The 19,979-nt window shown below is 43.2% G+C and overlaps 1 protein-coding gene across 2 annotated transcripts; it reads left to right on the top strand.

The window, feature by feature from the left end:
* Positions 1-6,369: 6,369 nt before the first annotated feature.
* Positions 6,370-18,890, top strand: LOC126267550 (uncharacterized). Of its 2 annotated transcripts, none has more exons than XM_049972855.1 (2): positions 6,370-6,469; positions 18,473-18,890. In XM_049972855.1, exons 1-2 carry the CDS (start codon positions 6,455-6,457, stop codon positions 18,707-18,709), a joined length of 252 nt encoding a protein of 83 aa, XP_049828812.1. In that variant the 5' UTR covers positions 6,370-6,454; the 3' UTR covers positions 18,710-18,890. The 2 variants fall into 2 exon arrangements, with proteins under 2 accessions (XP_049828812.1, XP_049828814.1); XM_049972857.1 differs by lacking the exon at positions 6,370-6,469 and adding an exon at positions 11,338-11,436.
* Positions 18,891-19,979: the final 1,089 nt, after the last annotated feature.

Here is a 19,979-nt window from a genome sequence, read left to right as displayed (position 1 = left end):
ACGGTCGCGACTGTTGTGCGCGTATTTAAGGCAAACCTTGTTGACATCCTCACGATGGCACTAGTAGCGCAACTCTCGTAAGATGTAGAATCATAACTACCAACTTTCGTTTACCTCATCCAAGTTGTTCTTTATGAAGTTTTATTTTACATCATTGTGTTACTTATTGTTTTAAGATATGTCGGCTTTTTTTCTCCTCCCGTTGCGAACGATTTATGAAAGTGTGCACTGTGTTCTTACCTTATACACATTTTAAGTCAGATATCATTAGATCGGGCATTACATACTTCATTCTGTATATCACTCAAATATGAGAACATATTTATCACTACGTACCTAAAAGAGTAGGCGATGTTCTTTACACAAACACACACACCTTTCAGTTTAATAACATAAACTGAACAGTTGACACCTCATTGCGTTATGTGGACATTTAAAATTCATTTTGCCTTTGACGTGATGACAACGCGCTGCGGACAACCACTAATCAATGAAGCTATCATCAAATTCTTCACTGCCAGAAAACCACCAACCAATTGACACTCATGGGACAGCATGCTCTACCTAATATTCGCCGAAATGCCGGGCATGAAAACAGCATTCTTCGGGTGCTCATATTTGGGTTGTGTCGGTGATAGAAGGTAGGGTCAAATGCTCTGAATAGTCCTTAGTCTAGGAGCCCGACAGAAGGATCGTCTTACTATAACTATCCTACGGTTAATGGCCAAAGTTTGAAAACTACACGCTTCATCCAGCTCAGGCAAATAGAGCAAGTCTGTCGGTTATACATTACATGTGGTCTATGTTGCGCCTTAAGGTTGTAGAGCCTGTTCCTGAGAAAATCCGAAACATATGGTTATGCAAGACTATGCAAGGCAAATGGCTGTAATTTTTGCGATATATTCGTAAGATCGCAATCTCGAACAACCTTGAAAATTTTCATGATATCTTAGTCCGTTATCGAGTTACAGAGGTTCAAACTTACCCTACTTGTACACATAAAATACGCACATAATATCCTTTGTGAGCCAAGAACGTAATTTTAGGAAGGAACTTAGCACACAGAAATATGCTGAAAAAAGTCTCCGTTATCATCTTGGGGAGTTTTGGAAACTCCATGTTTTAGTACTGAAGCACATGAAAAATTTTTGTGCTCATAAAATCCGGTCTCAGATGTAAAATCAGTTTTGGGTTCTTTCAATTACACTTAATCAAAAATGGAAATCTTACTGACGGACAAAGTTCTTTTCGTATGACTGACAAGCCCTGCTGTAGGAGGGAAAAGAGGGCAGCCAGCAGGAAAATATTCCTACTGGGACATAAAAAGGGTTAATGCCCTTCTGTTTAAAAGACACAAGTGGGGTACCAGCCGCCTCATTCTATCTTTCTCAGTACCTTTAAAAATTCCCCAAACATTTTGATGCGGATATATGTTCGCGTTTTTCTGTGTTGGGAGAGAGTAGGCGGCAGTGGCAGTGGGAAAAATAAGGAAAAGATAGTATACAGTGGTTGTGATATGGAAAGAGCGAATGAGACACCGAGAGTGTTAGAGAAAGAGAGGGACATAGTGGCAGTGGAATAGAGGTGACAGTGGCAGAACAGTGCTAGAAAATATATATAAATGACCTAATAGATAGTGTCGGAAGTTCCATGCGACTTTTCGTGGATGATACTGTAGTACACAGAGAAGTTGCAGCATTAGAAAATGGCAGCGAAATGCAGGAAAATCTGCAGCGGATAGGCACTTGGTGCAGGGAGTGGGAACTGACCCTTAACATAGACAAATGTAATGTAATGCGAATACATAGAAAGAAGGATCCTTTAGTGCATGATTCTAGAATAGCGGAACAAACACTGGTAGCAGTTACCTCTGTAAAATATCTGGGAGTATGCGTACGGAACGATTTGACGTGGAATGATCATATAAAATTAATTGTTGGTAAGGCGGTGTCAGGTTTGAGATTCATTGGGAGAGTCCTTAGAAAATGTAGTCCATCAACAAAGGAGGTGGCTTACAAAACACTCGTTCGGCCTAACTTGAGTATTGCTCATCAGTGTGTGGTCCGTACCGGGTCGGGTTGACAGAGGAGATAGAGAAGATGCAAAGAAGAGCGGCGGGTTTCGTCACGGGGTTATTTGGTAAGCGTGATAGCGCTACGGAGAAGTTTAGCAAACTCAGATTCTTCACGAGAGGCGCTCTGCATCGCGGTGTAGCTTGCTGTTCAGGTTTCGAGAGGGTGCGTTTCTGGATGTATCGAATATACTGCTTTCCCCTTACTTATACCTCTCGAGGAGATCACGAATGTAAAATTAGAGAGATTCGACCGCGCATGGAGGCTTTCCGGCAGTCTTTCTTCCCGCGAACGATACGCAAGTGGAACAGAAAAGGGAGGTAATGACAGAGTCACGTAAAGTGCCCTCCGCCACACACCTTTGGGTGGCTTGCGGAGTATAAATGTAGATGTAGATGTAGAAAAGTGTGAGGAGAATGTGCTAGCTCGATAGAAATAGGAGAAAGTGAAAATGGGTGAGAGCCAGTGACAATGAGAGACAGTGTCTGTGAGAATCAAGAGAAAGAAAAGTAGTGACAGGAAGAAGAGACAGCAAAAATGCATAGGAATGAATGAGGTAGCAGCAGAAAGAGAGAGCAAGAGGGATACAGCTGTAAACAGACAGTAATCGTAGGACAGCAGGAAGGAGACGGAGCTGGAATGAACGAGAATGGCGAGTGCAGGGGATAGGTATGAGCGACTCACAGCGATTGACTGTTGTGTGTGAGAGAGTTGCAGTTAGAGGAGTTTGGGGGAGTGAGACGAGAGTTGCATGTGAAAATGGAGCGTGAATATGTTTCCATCACAAATTTTTTTGTGAAAATTTTTTAAAGGTGCTTGGGGAGTTACAGTACTGGTCATTAAAACTGCTGCACCACGAAGATGACCTGCTACAGACGCGAAATTTAACCGACAGGAAGAAGATGCTGTGATATACAAATGATTAGCGTTTTAGAGCATTCACACATCGACATCTACATCCATACTCCGCAAGCCACCTGACGGTGTGTGGCGGAGGGTACCCTGAATACCTCTATCGGTTCTCCCTTCTATTCCAGTCTCGTATTGTTCGTGGAAAGAAGGACTGTCGGTATGCTTCTGTGGGGGCTCTAATCTGTCTGATTTTATCCTCATGGTGTCTTCGCGAGATATACGTAGGAGGGAGCAACATACTGCTTGACTCTTCGGTGAAGGTATGTTCTCGAAACTTCAACAAATGCTCGTACCGAGCTACTGAGTGTCTCTCCTGCAGAGTCTTCCACTGGAGTTTATCTATCATCTCCGTAACGCTTTCGCGATTACTAAATGATCCTGTAACGAAGCGCGCTGCTCTCCGTTGGATCTTCTCTATCTCTTCTATCAACCCTATCTGGTATGGATCCCGCACTGCTGATCAGTATTCAAGCAGTGGGCGCTCAAGCGTACTGTAACCTACTTCCTTTGTTTTCGGATTGCATTTCCTTAGGATTCTTCCAATGAATCTCAGTCTGGCATCTGCTTTACCGACGATCAACTTTATATGATCATTCCATTTTAAATCACTCCTAATGCGTACTCCCAGATAATTTATGGAATTAACTGCTTTCAGTTGCTGACCTGCTATTTTGTAGCTAAATGATAAGAGATCTATCTTTCTATGTATTCGCAGCACATTACACTTGTCTACATTGAGATTCAATTGCCATTCCGTGCATCATGCGTCAATTCGCTGCAGGTCCTCTTGCATTTTCCGTTGTTACACCCTCTCGGTATACTACAGCATCATCCGCAAAAACCCTCAGTGCACCCTCAAAATAGCTCATACATATATTGTGAATAGCAACGGTCCCACGACACTCCCCTGCGGCACACCTGAAATCAGTCTTACTTCGGAAGTCTTCCCTTCATTGAGAATGACATACTGCGTTCAGAACTCTTCAATCCAATTACACAGTTGAGCTAATAGTCCATATGCTCTTAATTTGCCCATTAAGCGACTGTGGAGAGCTGTTAAAACGCCTTGCGGAAGTCAAGAAACACGGCATTTACCTGGGAACCCGTGTCTATGGCCTGAGTCTCGTGGACGAATAGTGCGAGCTGGGTTTCACACGACCGTCTTTTTCGACATCCATGCTGATTCCTACAGAGTAGATTTCTAGTCTCCAGAAAAGTCATTATACTCGAACATAATACGTCTTCCAAAATTCTACAACTGATCGACGTTATAGATATAGGTCTATAGTCCTGCAGATCTGTTCGACGTCCCTTCTTGAAAACGGGGATGACTTGTGCCCTTTTCCAATCCTTTGGAACGCTACGCTCTTCTAAGAGAACTACGGTACACCGCTGCAAGAAAGGGGCAAGTTCCTTCGCGTTCTCTGTGTAAAATCGACCTGGTATCCCTTCAGGTCCGGCGGCCTTTCTTATTTGAGCGACTTTAATTGTTTCTCTATCCCTCTGTCGTCTTTTTCGATATCTACCATTTTGTCATCTGTGCGACAATCTAGAGAAGGAACTACAGTGCAGTCTTCCTCTGTGAAATAGCTTTGGAAAAAGACATTTAGTATTTCGGCCTTTAGTCTGCAATCCTCTGTTTCAGTACCATTTCGGTCACACACCTACAACGAGCTGACATGAAGAAAGTTTCCAACCGATTTCTCATACACAAACAGCAGTTGACCGGTGTTGCCTGGTGAAACGTTGTTGTGATGCCTCGTGCAAGGAGAAGAAATGCGTAACATCACGTTTCGGACTTTGATAAAGATAGGATTGTAGCCTATCACGGTTGCGGTTTATCGTATCGCATTGGTCGAGACCCAATGACTGTTAGCAGAATATGGAATCGGTGGGTTCAGGAGGGTAATACGAAACGCTGTGCTGGATCCCAACGGCCTCGTATCTCTAGCAGTCGAGATGAAAGGCATTTTATCCGGATGGCTGTAACGGATCGTGCAGCCACGTCTTTATTCCTGAGTCAACAGATGGGGACGTTTCCAAGACAATAACCATCTGCACGAACATATCGACAACGTTTGCAGCAGCATGCACTATCAGCTCGGAGACCATGGCTGCGGTTACCTTTGACGATGCTTCACAGACAGGAGCGCCTGCGATGGTGTACTCAACGACGAACCTGGGTGCACGAATGGCAAAATGTGATTTTTTCGGATGAATCCATGTTCTTTTTACAGCATCATTATGGTCGCATCCGTGTTTGGCGCCATCGCGGTGAACGCACATTGGAAGCGTGTATTCGTCATCGCCTTGCTGGCGTGATGGTATGAGGTGCCATTGGTTGGACGTCTCGGTCACCTCTTGTTCGCATTGACGGCACTTTGAACAGTGGACGTTACATTTCAGATGTGTTACGACCCGTGACTCTACCATTCATTCGATCCCTGCTAAACCCTATATTTCAGCAGGATAATGCACGACCGCATGTTGCAGGTCCTGTACGGGCCTTTCTGGATACAGAAAATGTTCGACTGCTGCCCTGGCCAGCATATTCTCCAGATGTCTCACCAACTGAAAAGGTCTGGTCAATGGTGGCCGAGCAAGTGGCTCGTCTCAATATGTCGGTCACTGCTCTTGATGAACTGTGGTATCGTGTTGAAATTGCATGCGCTGCTGTACCTGTACACGCTATCCAAGCTATGTTTGACTCAATGGCTAGGCGTATCAAGGCCGTTATTACGGCCATAGGTGGTTGTTCTGGGTGCTGATTTCTCAGTATCTATGCACTAAAATTAAGTGAAAATGTATTCACATGTCCGTTCTAGTATAATATATTTGTCCAATGAATACCCGTTTATCATCTGCATTTCTTCTTGGTGTAGCAATTTTAATGGCCAATAGTGTAGAATGTGACAGCCGGTAGCCCACTTTTTAATTAGAGTCTTTGAAAGCAGAGACATATACGTCGTTTTTGTGATCCGACAGGAGATTTTTGTGCTAGTGAATCTACAATAAACCTAGTCACTGTTACGAAACAAGATCTGGCAGGAAGGTTACCTGTCGGTCTCGGTTTTTAGGCTTTGTGAGCAGGAGCAGGTGGTTGCTCGCCGCTCCCCTGTCCACAGCGTCTGCGGCGCAGACCGGAGGTCAGTGTCCGTTGGCGGCCTGATCGCTGTCCAGGGAGGGGGTGGGACGGGGGAAACCTGTTTGCGCCGCACAGGCCGGCCGCCGCAAAACGGGGAAATAACTCCTGCAGGCCGCCGGACAATGGGCCGTTTCGCCGAAGAGCTGCTGTTCAGCGCGCTACCGTGACGATGCGGCTCCAGACACACACACCGCCCGTCTGCTGGGGCAGGGCCTCATGAGGGCGTTCGTCCGCTCCCGACAGTATAAAAGCCTACTGCCGGCACTCGGCGCGCTAGTCGAACGGATCCGGTTCTGCAGGCTCCCAGGGTATCACGAATCGCACGATGAACAAGTTTCTGGTGAGTCTCTCTTATGACCGCGGGAAAACAAATTTTGGCACCGATTTTCATGAGGTAGACACTGCTCAAACTAGTTCAGCTGGCTGCGTTATTAGCATGCCAAATATCGCGTAGCTACAATTTCGCTTGCTCTTGAAGGTCATGGAGAATTTAGTTCCCTGTACATTAAAGCACTTACGTCACGCAGTCACATTTAGAGGTAAAATACTGTGTTGCGTAAATATCTCTGATGGCCCCCTAGTATGGACTGCGTGGCCCTCAAGAATGTAGGTACAATAGACTACGATGGATCCATTTATTTTAGGCTGGGCAAAGTCTTCTTCAATTCTGGCACAAATTATGAGTGGTAGTGTCTGTATTTGACCTGTACCATGAAATAATGTCAGTACTTTTTACGATCTGTGTAAACCTTTATTTCAGAATCGTACCTTTACCAGAAATCAGAGTTCAACCGGTCCGGTCCCGTTTGATCTTCGTGGCCCCCAGATAGCAGAGAGTCTGCACTGTCTAATCACGTTGATGTGTCCACCAGTCTAAAGCCTCAATAGCCACATTTTGCATGGCGGATCGTTGTGAGACGGGCAGGAAGAGTGTCTGAAAGGTACCAACAGGGATGTGAACTCACGGCCAGTTGCGCTAGGTTTCTCGGTTGTGAGGGAACACGGCGCGAACGACCCGATCGAGATGGTGCCAAAGGTTTTCGATTGGTTTTAAAGACGAATGCCTGGTACTCTTCGAACCACGTACGTACATTGCAAGCTGTGTGATATGCTGCAGTGTACCGTTGGTAGGTGCCAACACGCCTTGCATCTTGGTGCGGCCAAGTTCCCCAAGTATAGATGTCCACTTGTGTTCAAGTATTGTGCCTTTCAGAATGACGTGATCACCCATGGAATGCCACGAAAACATTTCCCAGACCATAATGCTCATTCCCATGGCCGAGATTCTTCTGACGGATGTTGCAGCGGGTAAATGTCGAAGGTCATATGTCCAATGCAGAATAAAACATGTCTCATCTGGAAAGGCCATCTGTTGCACTCAGTGCACGTGTAGTTGCATTGCTGGCAAGCAGATTTCAGCCTTTCTCGCAGACGAAGAGCTGCGCATGAACCGGTCGCCTGCTTCGGAAACCCACACGCAGCAACGTTCACTGAACGTTCCTTGTGGAGTCATTGTTGCTGTCCCCTTGGTTAAAATCTGGGCTGTCCGTTACTCAGCTATTACACGTCTATTAGCCCTTCTACATCTCTGCAGCCATCGTTCGTTCACCCTGATCATCTATGGTTCGTAGTGCACCATAATTGCTTCGGCGCCGGGTTTGGAGAGCGCCATTTCCCCATCGAAAGCATACTTAAACCATGGTGGCACGTGAATAGTTTACATACTTAGCCTTTTCGGAAGTGCTTCCACCCTTGGCTAGAAAGCCAATGATCATGTCCTTTTGGACGTAAGATAACTCGCTGTCTTTTCCGCATTACAACGGTGTCTGACTGTTTTACGCGTCCCCGCTCACATACTTTACCTCACTGATAATGCTCTACCTGATTTTTTTGAGTGATCATTGCGCACCTGAAGTCGAACACAGCCGGTGGTCACATTAACGTGACTGCATCACGGAGTGAAGGTCATGCATCGCTCTCTGAACTTCATAAATATATCCTCATACTCTTCTCTGGGTTCAACGCAAGCTCCATAAATTACTTACTGTACGTCAGTCTTGGACGTTTTGAGCTGATTAAGTGGCCCAGCATTTTTGTTTGGAAGTATATATAATCTCAGGAGGAGGTAAAATTATGGAATGTATTTTAAGAATGTGTCGACAGTACATCAACTACGAAACCGACCAATTATCGAAGCTGGCTTTCATTGCGGCAACGGCCTTGTCGCAGTGGATACAACGGTTCCGGTGAGATCACCGAAGTTAATCACTGTCGGGCGTGGTCGGCACTTGGATGGGTGACCATCCAGGCCGCCATACACTGTTGCCATTTTTTCGGGGTGCACTCAGCCTCGTGATGCCAATTGAGGAGCTACTCGAACGAACAGTAGCAACTTCGGTCAAGAATAGCATCTTACGACCGGGAGAGCGGTGTGCTGAGTCCACGCCCCTCCTATCTGCATCCTCCACCGAGGATGACACGGCGGTCGGATGGTCCCGGTAGGCCACTCGTGGCCTGAAGACGGAGTATTTTTTTTTGCTTCGATTGCAGACTAGGACCTATTTCAGAAATTAAAGAATATGGAAATATACCCAAACGCAAAGTCGCAAGTCGTTATTTTAAAATATGTGCGAATCTCAATAACCGTGATAATAGTAGGAAACTGAACAAGTACTTTTATACATAGCGCATTAACACGTGCTTTGTCGTCATTCACATTCATTCACATTCATTAGCATTCCCAAGTCCGTGCATTATGATTCCTTTGAATGACTGAGAGAAGGATTGCTGCTCCCCACATTGGGTGACTTCCGTTTTCATATCGTCCTATATAAAGTCTGCTAAATTACAAAATACAGGATCGTGTGATAATTACATTCCAATAAACACCACACGCTTCCATTTTCATGTAGTACAGAAGATTTGTAACGTCTATACGAGTTCACGGAAGGCAGGCGGGTAGTACTGTATTTAATGATCAGTGCACGCTAACACGTTCACTCCGGCGCTGAGAATTATGTTTCTCGATCCGGAGTGGCGCACGTACTCAAACTCTCCCTCATCCGGCCGAGATGCTTTTCCTGCTTCCCGCAGCGGGCGATGGAAATGTTCACACGTATTCGGCTACGATTTTAATATTTTATTTTGAAAATGGCCTGTGTCAATCATTTTAAATCAACAAGACATCGCATTAAATTATATAACACATATTGTCTGACATCTCAATTTTTTAAGAACTTCTCTCGCTGAAGGATCACAAAAAATAGTATTCACCGATATTAAATGTCCCTGGCTGTTAGGTAAACACATCATGTATACGTATATTACTGGTAGCATAATTTGAAGAGTCGAGTGTGAGCTACCGATTGTACACGCCGGCGTGAATCGTTAAAGAAGAGCATTTCCACGCGCGAGTGGCATGCAAGCATTCTATTAGACGAGATAAATTTAGTTGGAAGTGTAATGTGTCCTGCCCTGGAAATCAAGAGGTGACAATGTCCAGTGGAGTAAACCTAGTTCTTATCGTGCTAGAAAGGAGAAAGTAGGCTGCAAAAATAAAAAGTAAATATGTGGCAACCATAGACATTTCTGTGAAATACGAGTTCAGACGATTAAGGAATTTCCAGTCGTCAAATATGCTTTCTGAGTTCTCGTGCGGAATTCAACGTCATCAGATCCTGAGTGTTATACGAAATTAGTATTGCTATTAAAATAGTTACTCTTACAATGAAATGAATACCGCTAGCTGCATACAGGCGTCGATATGATTCAACGGGGCAGTTAAAAATGTATGCCCAGACGGGGACTCGAACCCAGGATTTCCAGGTTAGACGTCAGACGCCCTATCCACATTTTTTTTTTTTTTTAATTCATCTGAGCCACCGAGGGCACAGAGGATAGTGTAACATCAGGGACTTATCTCTGGTACACCACCCGTGAGACCCACATTCCCAACTTAATGTCCTGCACTACGTTCATACTGCCCCTACCCATTATATTCATTACTCGCGGCTTTTTGCCGATTCCCGTAAGAGTTCGGGCACTGTTTGTGCATCCGCACAGAAGAAGATGGTCAAATGGCCGGTGAGCCTTAACTATATATAATTACACTAAATTCCTAGTTTTCTCGCAAATTTATCATGAATTGGGTAATCTATTGAGAATTTGTAAAACACTTCAAACTTTTCTTAAATTTAAATAAATGACTAATTTTAGTTTTGAACGTGAAAATATGGGTAACCTTAACAGAAAAGTCAGCTACATCACTTACTGCACTGATCCATTGTTCTGTAAATTTGTAGGATGACCTTTAATGTTAAATCGTAAATACAATTATCGGAAAACAAACATATTTGGAAAAAATGGCCCCCTTAATAACATTGGCATTTCCTTATCGTTATTTGCCCATAGTAGCCACTGCAATGTACGTGTAACACGTCGAGAAAGCTTGTCATTGTCCATTAAAAAACTGGGAAAACAGTAGAACTACATGCAGTTTCCGATGACTGATTTTATTAGCACTTGTGAAACTTAACTGAAAAATATCAGAGAAAAGGAGGTCTAGAACACCTGTGATACTGGAACTTTTCCAGTTCTTCATAACTGTGAAGAATAGCCCCATTAGAACCAAAGCAATATGTAGGTGTGTTTCGAATTTATCTTTCAGCGATAGGGAGCCGCAACTCTTCTTAGTACCACGTCATCAGCGCGTAGACTGCTGTCTACACTAAGCATTTACACAATACTGAAACGATGCAGCAATGAGGCTTCTATATGTGCAGACCTAGAAGAAGCCCGAAATTATTCTTCTTTCTCAGTTAATAAAGCGATAAAAATTTACTCTCTACTTCAGGAGAGATCATCGTAGACTTCTGATAATACATCTGAACACACTGAGATTATCTGGTAAACGTTAGCAACGGCATTATTCAGAACTCAAAAGAACGAACACTGGACGAATGTGTTTCGATGAGTGATAATGAGTTATTTGGCTGTTAAAGTCTTGATTACCAAGTACGATTTCACAGGGAGCTGTTAAGGTGGAGTCAGTGACCGGCGGTGACTCCCTGGCAGATGGGAGTTTTTCGCACAGTGTTTGCTCAGCTGCCGGCGCTGGTGGGGAAGGCGTGACCGTGTCCAGAGGCCGGTTTGGGCAACGCCTTCGTGAGACCGGTCACGGCCGCCGGGAGGCGTCTCCGGGAAGACGCCGTGTCCCGTATTTATTACACCGGACCTCTATATAAGAGCCACCACCGCGCTAAGCTCTGCAGGTCTGAAGCCAAATCGAACAGAATGAACAAGTTCTTGGTGAGTAGTAGCGCTGAGCGGAAATTCCATTTTGGGATTACATAAATGTCCGCATTTGTTACCAGTTTCTAGTAGTTGTTGTGCCACATTGTCAGGGGCGGTGGTTGTTCTGGGAGTAGCCAAATTATATTACACATCTTACAGCTGTGGAAATGCGAGCCACTGAGCCCTTTAACAGTCTTCAGTGATTCACAATTATACCGTGTGGTGGAATCATGTTTAGCAAGTCGATCAATGCTGACACAAAAGTTTTCTCTTTCGGTGTATCGGCAACGTGGGAGAAGTAGGCAGTAGTATCATCTAGGTCATCGGATTTGGCAACAATCTCGAGAGTAAAATTGTAAACTCCGGATTGTCTCATGGAGTGAGGACATCTGAGACCGCTGATGTCACCGTCTGCTGGACTGGAACGTTAAGCTGGAAGATTACCGCAAGTTTTAAGCTTCTCCCTTCGTTTTCATTAACAGAACGGATGAGACCCTACACAGTTAAATATCTGAGCAGAATGTCAGTCTCAGTTGCAGAAGTTCTGGGTTGCAACAGACAATTAATCGTGCTACAAATTACACTTTACTTCACATATAATCTTATTACGGAATGCTTATCAGGTCACAAAAGTGCCTATCGTAAAGAATGTACAAGATATGTTGCGCTAAGGGATCGTTTTATGATTTCAGACATGTAATTTCTACAGACTTTATACGATACGTGATTGATTTAAGTATTATCTTAGTCATTACCGAAAAATACCTTTGCTGAGAGCATCTATGGATTTAACTTTTCTAATCCCTTATTTACCATGGTGCAAATCTCCACTTTGGTCCGGCCAGTGTGGCCGAGCGGTTCTAGGCGCTTCAGTCTGGAACCGTGCGACCACTACGGTCGCAGGTTCGAATCCTGCCTCGGGCATGGATGTGTGTGATGTCCTTAGGTTAGTTAGGTTTAAGTAGTTCTAAGTTCTATGGGACTGTTGACCTCAGATGTTAAGTCCCATAATGCTCAGAGCCATTTTTGAATCTCCACTTTGGAAACCTCTCTGTCTTTCAATTAATTTCCGTTGCGTAGTTTGTGCGCTTTCAGACAGACTTTTTTCACTTCTAAAAGCATGTGGTACACTGTCACATTTCCAGCTTTAACTAACAACCTCTTTATATGTGCCTACGTTCCCTCTCTTCTAGATATTCCGAACGTCGTCGTTAAGACATTCAGTAATGGATGGAACTCTGAAATCTTTGACTATTTCGATGCTTCAGACACTATATGTATAGAGTGGTCAGAAATAGTTTGTTGAAAATAACTGATAAGAAAAAATTAGATACATCGGAGACGTTTCCGAGCTAATTAACATTGAAATTATCCAATCAGGTCATTGCGCACGCCAGTTCGAGTAGCCCCACCAGAGACGTTGCCGCCAAACGTGTTCGTTTGGTTTCCTGAAACATAATAAGAGAGCGCTAAAAATACTGGACTTGGATCGGTAGTAAGCATCGAGTCCGAACGAAAGGATGCGCACTCTCGTGTGCATTCATCTACGCTACGGGAACGACTAACATTAATCGCGTCTGGCGGACAGTTTGAATTAGCGCTCTACGGCCACATTGCCTTCAAAATGGCTCTGAGCACTATGGGACTCAACTGCTGAAGTCATAAGTCCCCTAGAACGTAGAACTACTTAAACCTAACTAACATAAGGACATCACACACATGCATGCGCGAAGCAGGATTCGAACCTGCGACCGTAGCGGTCACGCGGTTGCAGACTGTAGCGCCCAGAACTTCTCGGCCACCCCGGCCGGCTTTTACCAGCCTGCCCAGTCTACGACGTCCATCTGCAATCATGGGTGACGCCCAACCCCATGACGTCTGTATGTGGCTTCACCTTGGTTTCGGCAATTGTTTAAACAACGGATAAGTCATGAAGTTTTCGAAATGCTCGTTCCGAGACTCCAGGTTATCCCAGTCTGCTCTCTGTCAAACTCAGATAGATAGCACACCTTCCCCATTCTACACATGGACAGCGCGCTCAATCATACTACAGGAAACGAGCTTGTGTCTGAATAGTAGTCATTCCAGCTAGGTAGCTAGGCTGATCAGCACATAGGGTGTCCCAGAAAAAAGCACAGACAACCCTTAGGGACATCTTCCTTACATAAAAACAAGAAAGAAAAATCTAGGAAACAAGAATTCTAAAATGCATACCTTAAGAGGTACGAGCACTTGCTCATCTTCGATACCATGAAACAGATGTCTTCTTCTGCTATGACTCCGCTTACTGTATTTCGGAAGGAGATGGTGTGGACCAAAAGAAGAAAATGTCGAGTTCACATGGGGTCTCAGTCAGGTAAACTGACATAATGCCGGAAAAGCGGTGTGCTGACTACATGCCCCTCCACATCCGCATGCAGTGACGCCTGTGGACTAAGGATAACACGTCAGCCGGTCGGTACCGTTGGACCTTCATGGCCTGTTCGGGCGGAGTTTAGAGTTTAGCTTTAAACATGGGGCCTACAAATGCATACTTTAAGAACGGCGAGCACTTGTTTATGTTCACTATGTGTAACATACTTCCTCTAAGGTATGCACTTCAGAGCCCATGTTTACTATTTTTTCGTGTTTCTGACGAAGGGCCCTGTCCCTAAAGCTTGTCGGTGTTTCTTTCCGGACACACTATATACAGTACTCACCACAGCAAACTGCATGATTTCCAATAAGGAAAGTGTGTCTGCAAGCGGAAAGTGATTTCAGAAGCGAACAAGGAACTTTCTGGGTCTATCCCCTTTCTTACGGAATATTTGACTGCATTATAGACGCTACACAAGGCGTAATATCGCTTCAGATTGCCTGACGCTACGTCTCAGAAGCATAACCAATACATATTGATGCCTAACGTTGCTGGAAACCGTCTGCCTCTAGCAAACCTTGTTCCCTATAACATGATCTATCACCCCCAGACATTTAATACAAAAACTTTGAAACACCCTGTAATTTTTAAAAAAATGATCTTGTCCCCAGTTTGTACTTCATTTTCAAAGAACAAAAATTATTCCTCCCTTCATCCCTTGTCTTCGCAAGACGCCAAGTCCCATACTCCTTTTCAGATGATGAAACTATTCTCTTATACACAGTATCCCAGACCGATACTGTTCTAATAATTAATTCCTTCAGATCCCTAGCAGTAGCCTTACCTTTATTGTGTTTCATCATATATTTTAATTTCTTTCTTATAATCACTCGTGTGCAATGTCAGCTAACGTTTGACAAGTGTCTAGTGTTAATCCTTACATTTATATTCGCCAGGCGTTTAAAAATATTTGTGTTGAACTGCTGTTATGTCTCTTGTTATAGAACCGTTCTGACGCTATGTTAAATTTCTTGTGTGGGATTTTGTAGATCAGAATGAACTTCAGCATTTGACTCATTTCCGTTGCACTGTTACAACGATCTCAACGGCTCACTAAATCATTCCTTTATCTACGTCAGCTATTTCTTTCAGAACGTCATACCTCTTTACAGCTTCTCTGCTGTGCATTTTGATGTTCTGGTGTTCCCTTCAGATGACTTTTCGTTCGGTCGACTTTATGTTACCCAAATGCTTCTCTGCAGCTTCCACCCTAACGCCTTTCTTTCATAGAACTGCTTTTAATCTTGATGTATTAAACTTCATGTTACAATTTCCAACGTGTATCAATTATCGTGCGATCTTTTCATCAATCTGACCGTTTTTCTCGCAAGTAAAAATGGCCATTACCAATCAGCTGCCGGCCGTTGTGGCCGAGCGGTTCTAGGCACTTCAGTCTGGAACGGCGCTGCTGCTACGGTCGCAGGTTAGAATCCTGCCTCGGGCATGGATGTGTGTGATGTCCTTAGGTTGGTTAGGTTTAAGTAGTTCTAAGTCTAGGGGACTGATGACCTCAGATGTTAAGACCCATAGTGCTTAGAGGCATTTGAGAACCAACGATCCGTATTCTAATCGCCGCCCAAACCATGGGCTCCTGTAGAGCACGCAGATTACATTTCATTGTCTCTCCTGTGTGCGTATCGTCTACCGGAAGATTTGAAAATGATCCGGTCTTCAAACTTGTTTTACTGCCGACAGATACACCTCCGGACGTGGATCCCTTATCAAGATTTGTCTACATTGTTCCTTCCAGATCCTCTAGAAGCTAGTAACAGTAATCTTCAGACTCCTTGTATATTACTATAAATAATTTTTCAAGCAATCGAGAAATGTGGTCTTCCCAAAAGTTGCAAAATTCTTCTTCTCATTTAGTTTGAGGTATAGGCTTATGGCCTGATCCGTTATCACAAAGGCACCTTCTCCTTAGGCTTTCTGTGTCTCTTTTTTCTTTACGCCTATAGTTGATTAGAAGTCTGACTACTCTTCCTGCCTTAATTCTTTCAATATGCTTCTTCCATTTTCATGCAAAATATATTTAATTATCTCCTTATTCGATAATGCGTCATTTGCTCTCTTAGAGCACTTCCATTTACTTTCCTTAAAATTTTCATTTTACATGAACCTATCCTTCTACTATTGTACAAGTCACTTCCGTATGTGAGGATAAGTCCTGAAATTATTTTGTAGAAATTTGTCTGTGTGTGTTGCCTGATTTTATTGGCTATGTTCCCGTGTAGTGCCACATATCACTCGAAACGTTTTGAACTTCAACATAACTTACCTATATTACCGAAGTGATACACCTGATTTTCCATTTAGCACTTTTTAGAACAAACTGGGTATTTTCCTTTAAACGCCATTACGCAGCACTGCTTTCATGACATCTTTCCTCTTTAGTAAAATCATTTGACCACCAGCAAAAAAACAGAAACTGTTTTTCTAGCAATTAATTTTGTTTCTGAGTTAACTTCTTCTTTCCATTGTGCTACAATCACATAGTATATATATATATATATATATATATATATATATATATATATATATATATGTGTGTGTGTGTGTGTGTGTGTGTGTGTGTGTGTGTGTGTGAGAGAGAGAGAGAGAGAGAGAGAGAGAGAGAGAGAGAGAGAGAGACTGCAACCTAGTTGTACTCCCCTGTTAACTGATACAGGCCTTGTTCTCTCTTTGCCTCTATTGATTGTGATTTAAATACAACTTTTTATCACCTGTATTAAATGTTTAGGATAATCTCGACTTTCCATTATATTTCGCAGCATATACCTATTCACTCTATCGAAAGTTTTTCTATAGCCTATAAATGCAGTGATTACGTTCGCGTCTCTTTCCAGTTTCCTGTCGTAATGTTGTCACTGCATGATCGTCTTCTCTAAGACGATTTTGTTCCTCCAGTAAGAGGGTGTCAGCTATTCTTTTCTATCTAGTATTAATTATTTGTGCTTATAATCTTTAGTCAGGGATCAAAAGACTAATTCCTCAGAAATTTTCACAAGCGTTTCTAGTTCATTTTTTTATAGAGCGATATTATTTCCGCCGCTCCCCTGGAATCAGGTATCATCTTCCATTTCCATCATTCATCTAATAAATGGAACAGCCTCAATTCCAACATTAATGTTCCACTTTTCGTAGGTTCTTCATTAATATTATTGGGTTATGCTGCTTTCTTTTCTTCATCTGCTTTGATGCTTCTTGCAAACTGTCACAGTAAACTGGGAAGCGAGGAAAGAGGAACAAGAATACAACTATGGTACAGAAGGAAATACCAATCAAGAATACAATTACATACTAATTTTAAATTATCATCTACTAGCATCTTCTCCATTTACAACATTGCCTGTATTTTGCAAGAAATTTTACTTATATAGTGAAGGCAATATATTTCCCTTTCACTCACACAGAAGTTTACTGCATGCGCTTAACGTAGCAATTCGGAAAGAGTGAACAGAACACACTAGATTAGAATGTCATACAGGATGGTCCTCTTAAAAATTTCAGTGCAAATAACTCTAGAACAACAGTCGACATTAAAAAACGATTTTCACGGGTATGGATATAAGTCAGGGGCTCATGGAAGTAAATATTCTGAGACGCTCTAAAAACGTAAGCAGGTATTATTTTCAAAGCAAACTATTTTTTATTTTATTTTACTTTCTTGACGTGGGCACCCCGTATTATTTAGTATGCAATCATCATGAAATTTAAAAAAAAAAACAAAAAAACAAAAAAAAAAACGAAATAAAATCGGCTTTGGTTGCATCACAATACTTCATTTGCATCTGGAGAAATTGAAGTGAAGTTGGCACTTGTAATAAACGAAACGCGCCGCTATTGCACATCTCGAGATGCAAGCATGAACTCCACACTGGTCATAATTGCTATGTGATTGACGTACTACGGTACAACAAACGTTTTGCATGTTGGTATTTACACCGTTGTGAAGTGTGCTGGAAACAATACGAATGTCAAGACACATGTCTACTTAAAACTAACATTTAACCCTTGTTTTTAGATCCTTGGTCAGCCATTAATCATGTGTACTGTGGCCGGTGACATGTCCATTCTAGTACGAACGAGTAAACCCTTTCCTTATTTTTCGTTGTGTTGACTGAACATCTGTATAGATTCCACTCCATTTCATATCAATACAAACACCCATAAGTACAGAGTTTGTTGCACCGTAGAATGCCAGTCACATTGAGATTAGGAGCAACGCTTGTATCTCATAGTGCACAACAGCAGCGCGTTTCGTTTATTTCAAGCGTCATCTTCACTTTGCCACTGAGCGAGATGTAGTTGACGTATTGCAATGCAAACAAAGTTATTCTTTTGGAGATTTTTCGTGTTATTGATAGCGTAAGAAATGATATGGGGTGTCTGTTAAAACAGTAATTGGTGTTGAATATAATTTTAACATGTCTCATAGCTTTTACTCTCTTGAGCCTCTGCCTTACATTCATACCTGTAGAAGTCGATTTTCAATTTCTATAGTTTTTCCAAAGATATTTGCACTGAAACTTTTAAGTGGGCCGGCCTCGGTATCAGATTATTATAAATTGATGTTAATGTGTTCAGTATGCTGCAATGATTTGTCTATCAACTGCATATCTTGGTGCCACACAGGTGATGTTTGCCATGGTGCTGGTGGTGGCGCTGTGTGTATCACCACTGTGGGCCAGTGCTGAGGCAGACCACCATGGTGGCGGCCACCAAGGGGGCTACCACCAAGGGGGCTCCCACCAAGGGGGCTACCACCAAGGGGGCTCCCACCAGGGCCAGCACCACGGTGGGGGAAGCAGCCACCACGACTCTCACCATGGCGGTGGTGGCTATGACTCTCACCACGGCCACCACGGCTGAAGCGTCGAGGTCAGCGGATCCCCAGCTGGCTTCTACTGCTCCAGTTCCGCACATAACAAATAAAATCCACATGTAGCTGCTAGTAAGACATTTTACGGAATAGATCAAAATTATAGCGTGTCTAAGAAGTGACTATCATCTGTACGAAATGCTCAATAAAATATAGTTTCTCGTGTGGTAACGTCTGGTTTTAATTTCGTACTCATCAAAGACTACCATATTTTCAATGTTAATATTTTAAGACTGTTTATATGTTCGTAAATTTTATGTATGAGGAGGAAGTAAGGGCCTCAAGGAATAATGGTGACCCGGCTGATCACGTTTGATGACGTGAGGATCAATGAACTATACTTGACGGGATGTATTTGGAACATCTTAGGTGATTAGAAAGTTAGTAGACAGGAATACAATTAAATACTTAGCTTTAATTCAGCATCAGCGGTGAACTTCGATCTTGACTTTGTACAATAATATTTACAAGTGCAGTTATAGAATGGAGTGCGAAAACTTCTACACAATTCTGTTTGCTTCACACATGTAGATCAATTGTCAATGCATAAACTGTATGTGGCGGCTGGCTAGTCGTATCTACTGACTTAGCTGAAGGCTATGCTAACTAGCATCTCTGCAAATGAGATCTCTGAAGCTATAACAAGTAAACCACTCCTATTAAAGTCGGCTGTAGAACTGGGCAGTGTGCTAGCTTGTCTCGTAAGAGCAGCCAAGTGGCGGCGCTCGGTCTGCTAGCGTCGACAGTGGCGACTCGCGGGTCCGATGTGTTCTGACGGACCGCGGCCGAATTGAAATCTACAACCTAGCCAGTGTAGTGCCTTGTGGTGACACCACAGTAAGCAGTAGATGAATTTTGCTGTTTGGGCAGCAAAATAACTGAGGATGCTCGGAGTAGAGAGGATATAAAATGTAGACTGGCTATGACAAGGAAAGCGCTTCTGAAGAAGAGAAATTTGTTAACATCGAGTATAGATTTAAGTGTCAGGAAGTCTTTTCTGGATGTATTTGTATGGTGTGTAGCCATGAAGGGATGTGAAACGAGGACGATAAATAGTTTAGGCAAAAAGGGAGTAGAAGCTTTTGAAATGTGTGCTGCAGAAGAATGCTGAAGATACATGGGTAGATCACGTAGCTAATGAGAAGGTACTGAATAGAACTGGGCAGAAGAGGAATTTGTGGCACAACTTGACTTGAAGAAGGGATCGGTTGACAGGACACGTTCTAGGGCATCAAGGCATCACCAATTTAGTACTGAAGG

The sequence above is a fragment of the Schistocerca gregaria genome, chromosome 4, assembly GCF_023897955.1.
Source record: "Schistocerca gregaria isolate iqSchGreg1 chromosome 4, iqSchGreg1.2, whole genome shotgun sequence".
Taxonomy (NCBI): domain Eukaryota; kingdom Metazoa; phylum Arthropoda; class Insecta; order Orthoptera; family Acrididae; genus Schistocerca; species Schistocerca gregaria.
Note: the sequence above shows the minus strand (reverse complement) of the source record. Positions and strands in the feature narration are given on the sequence as shown.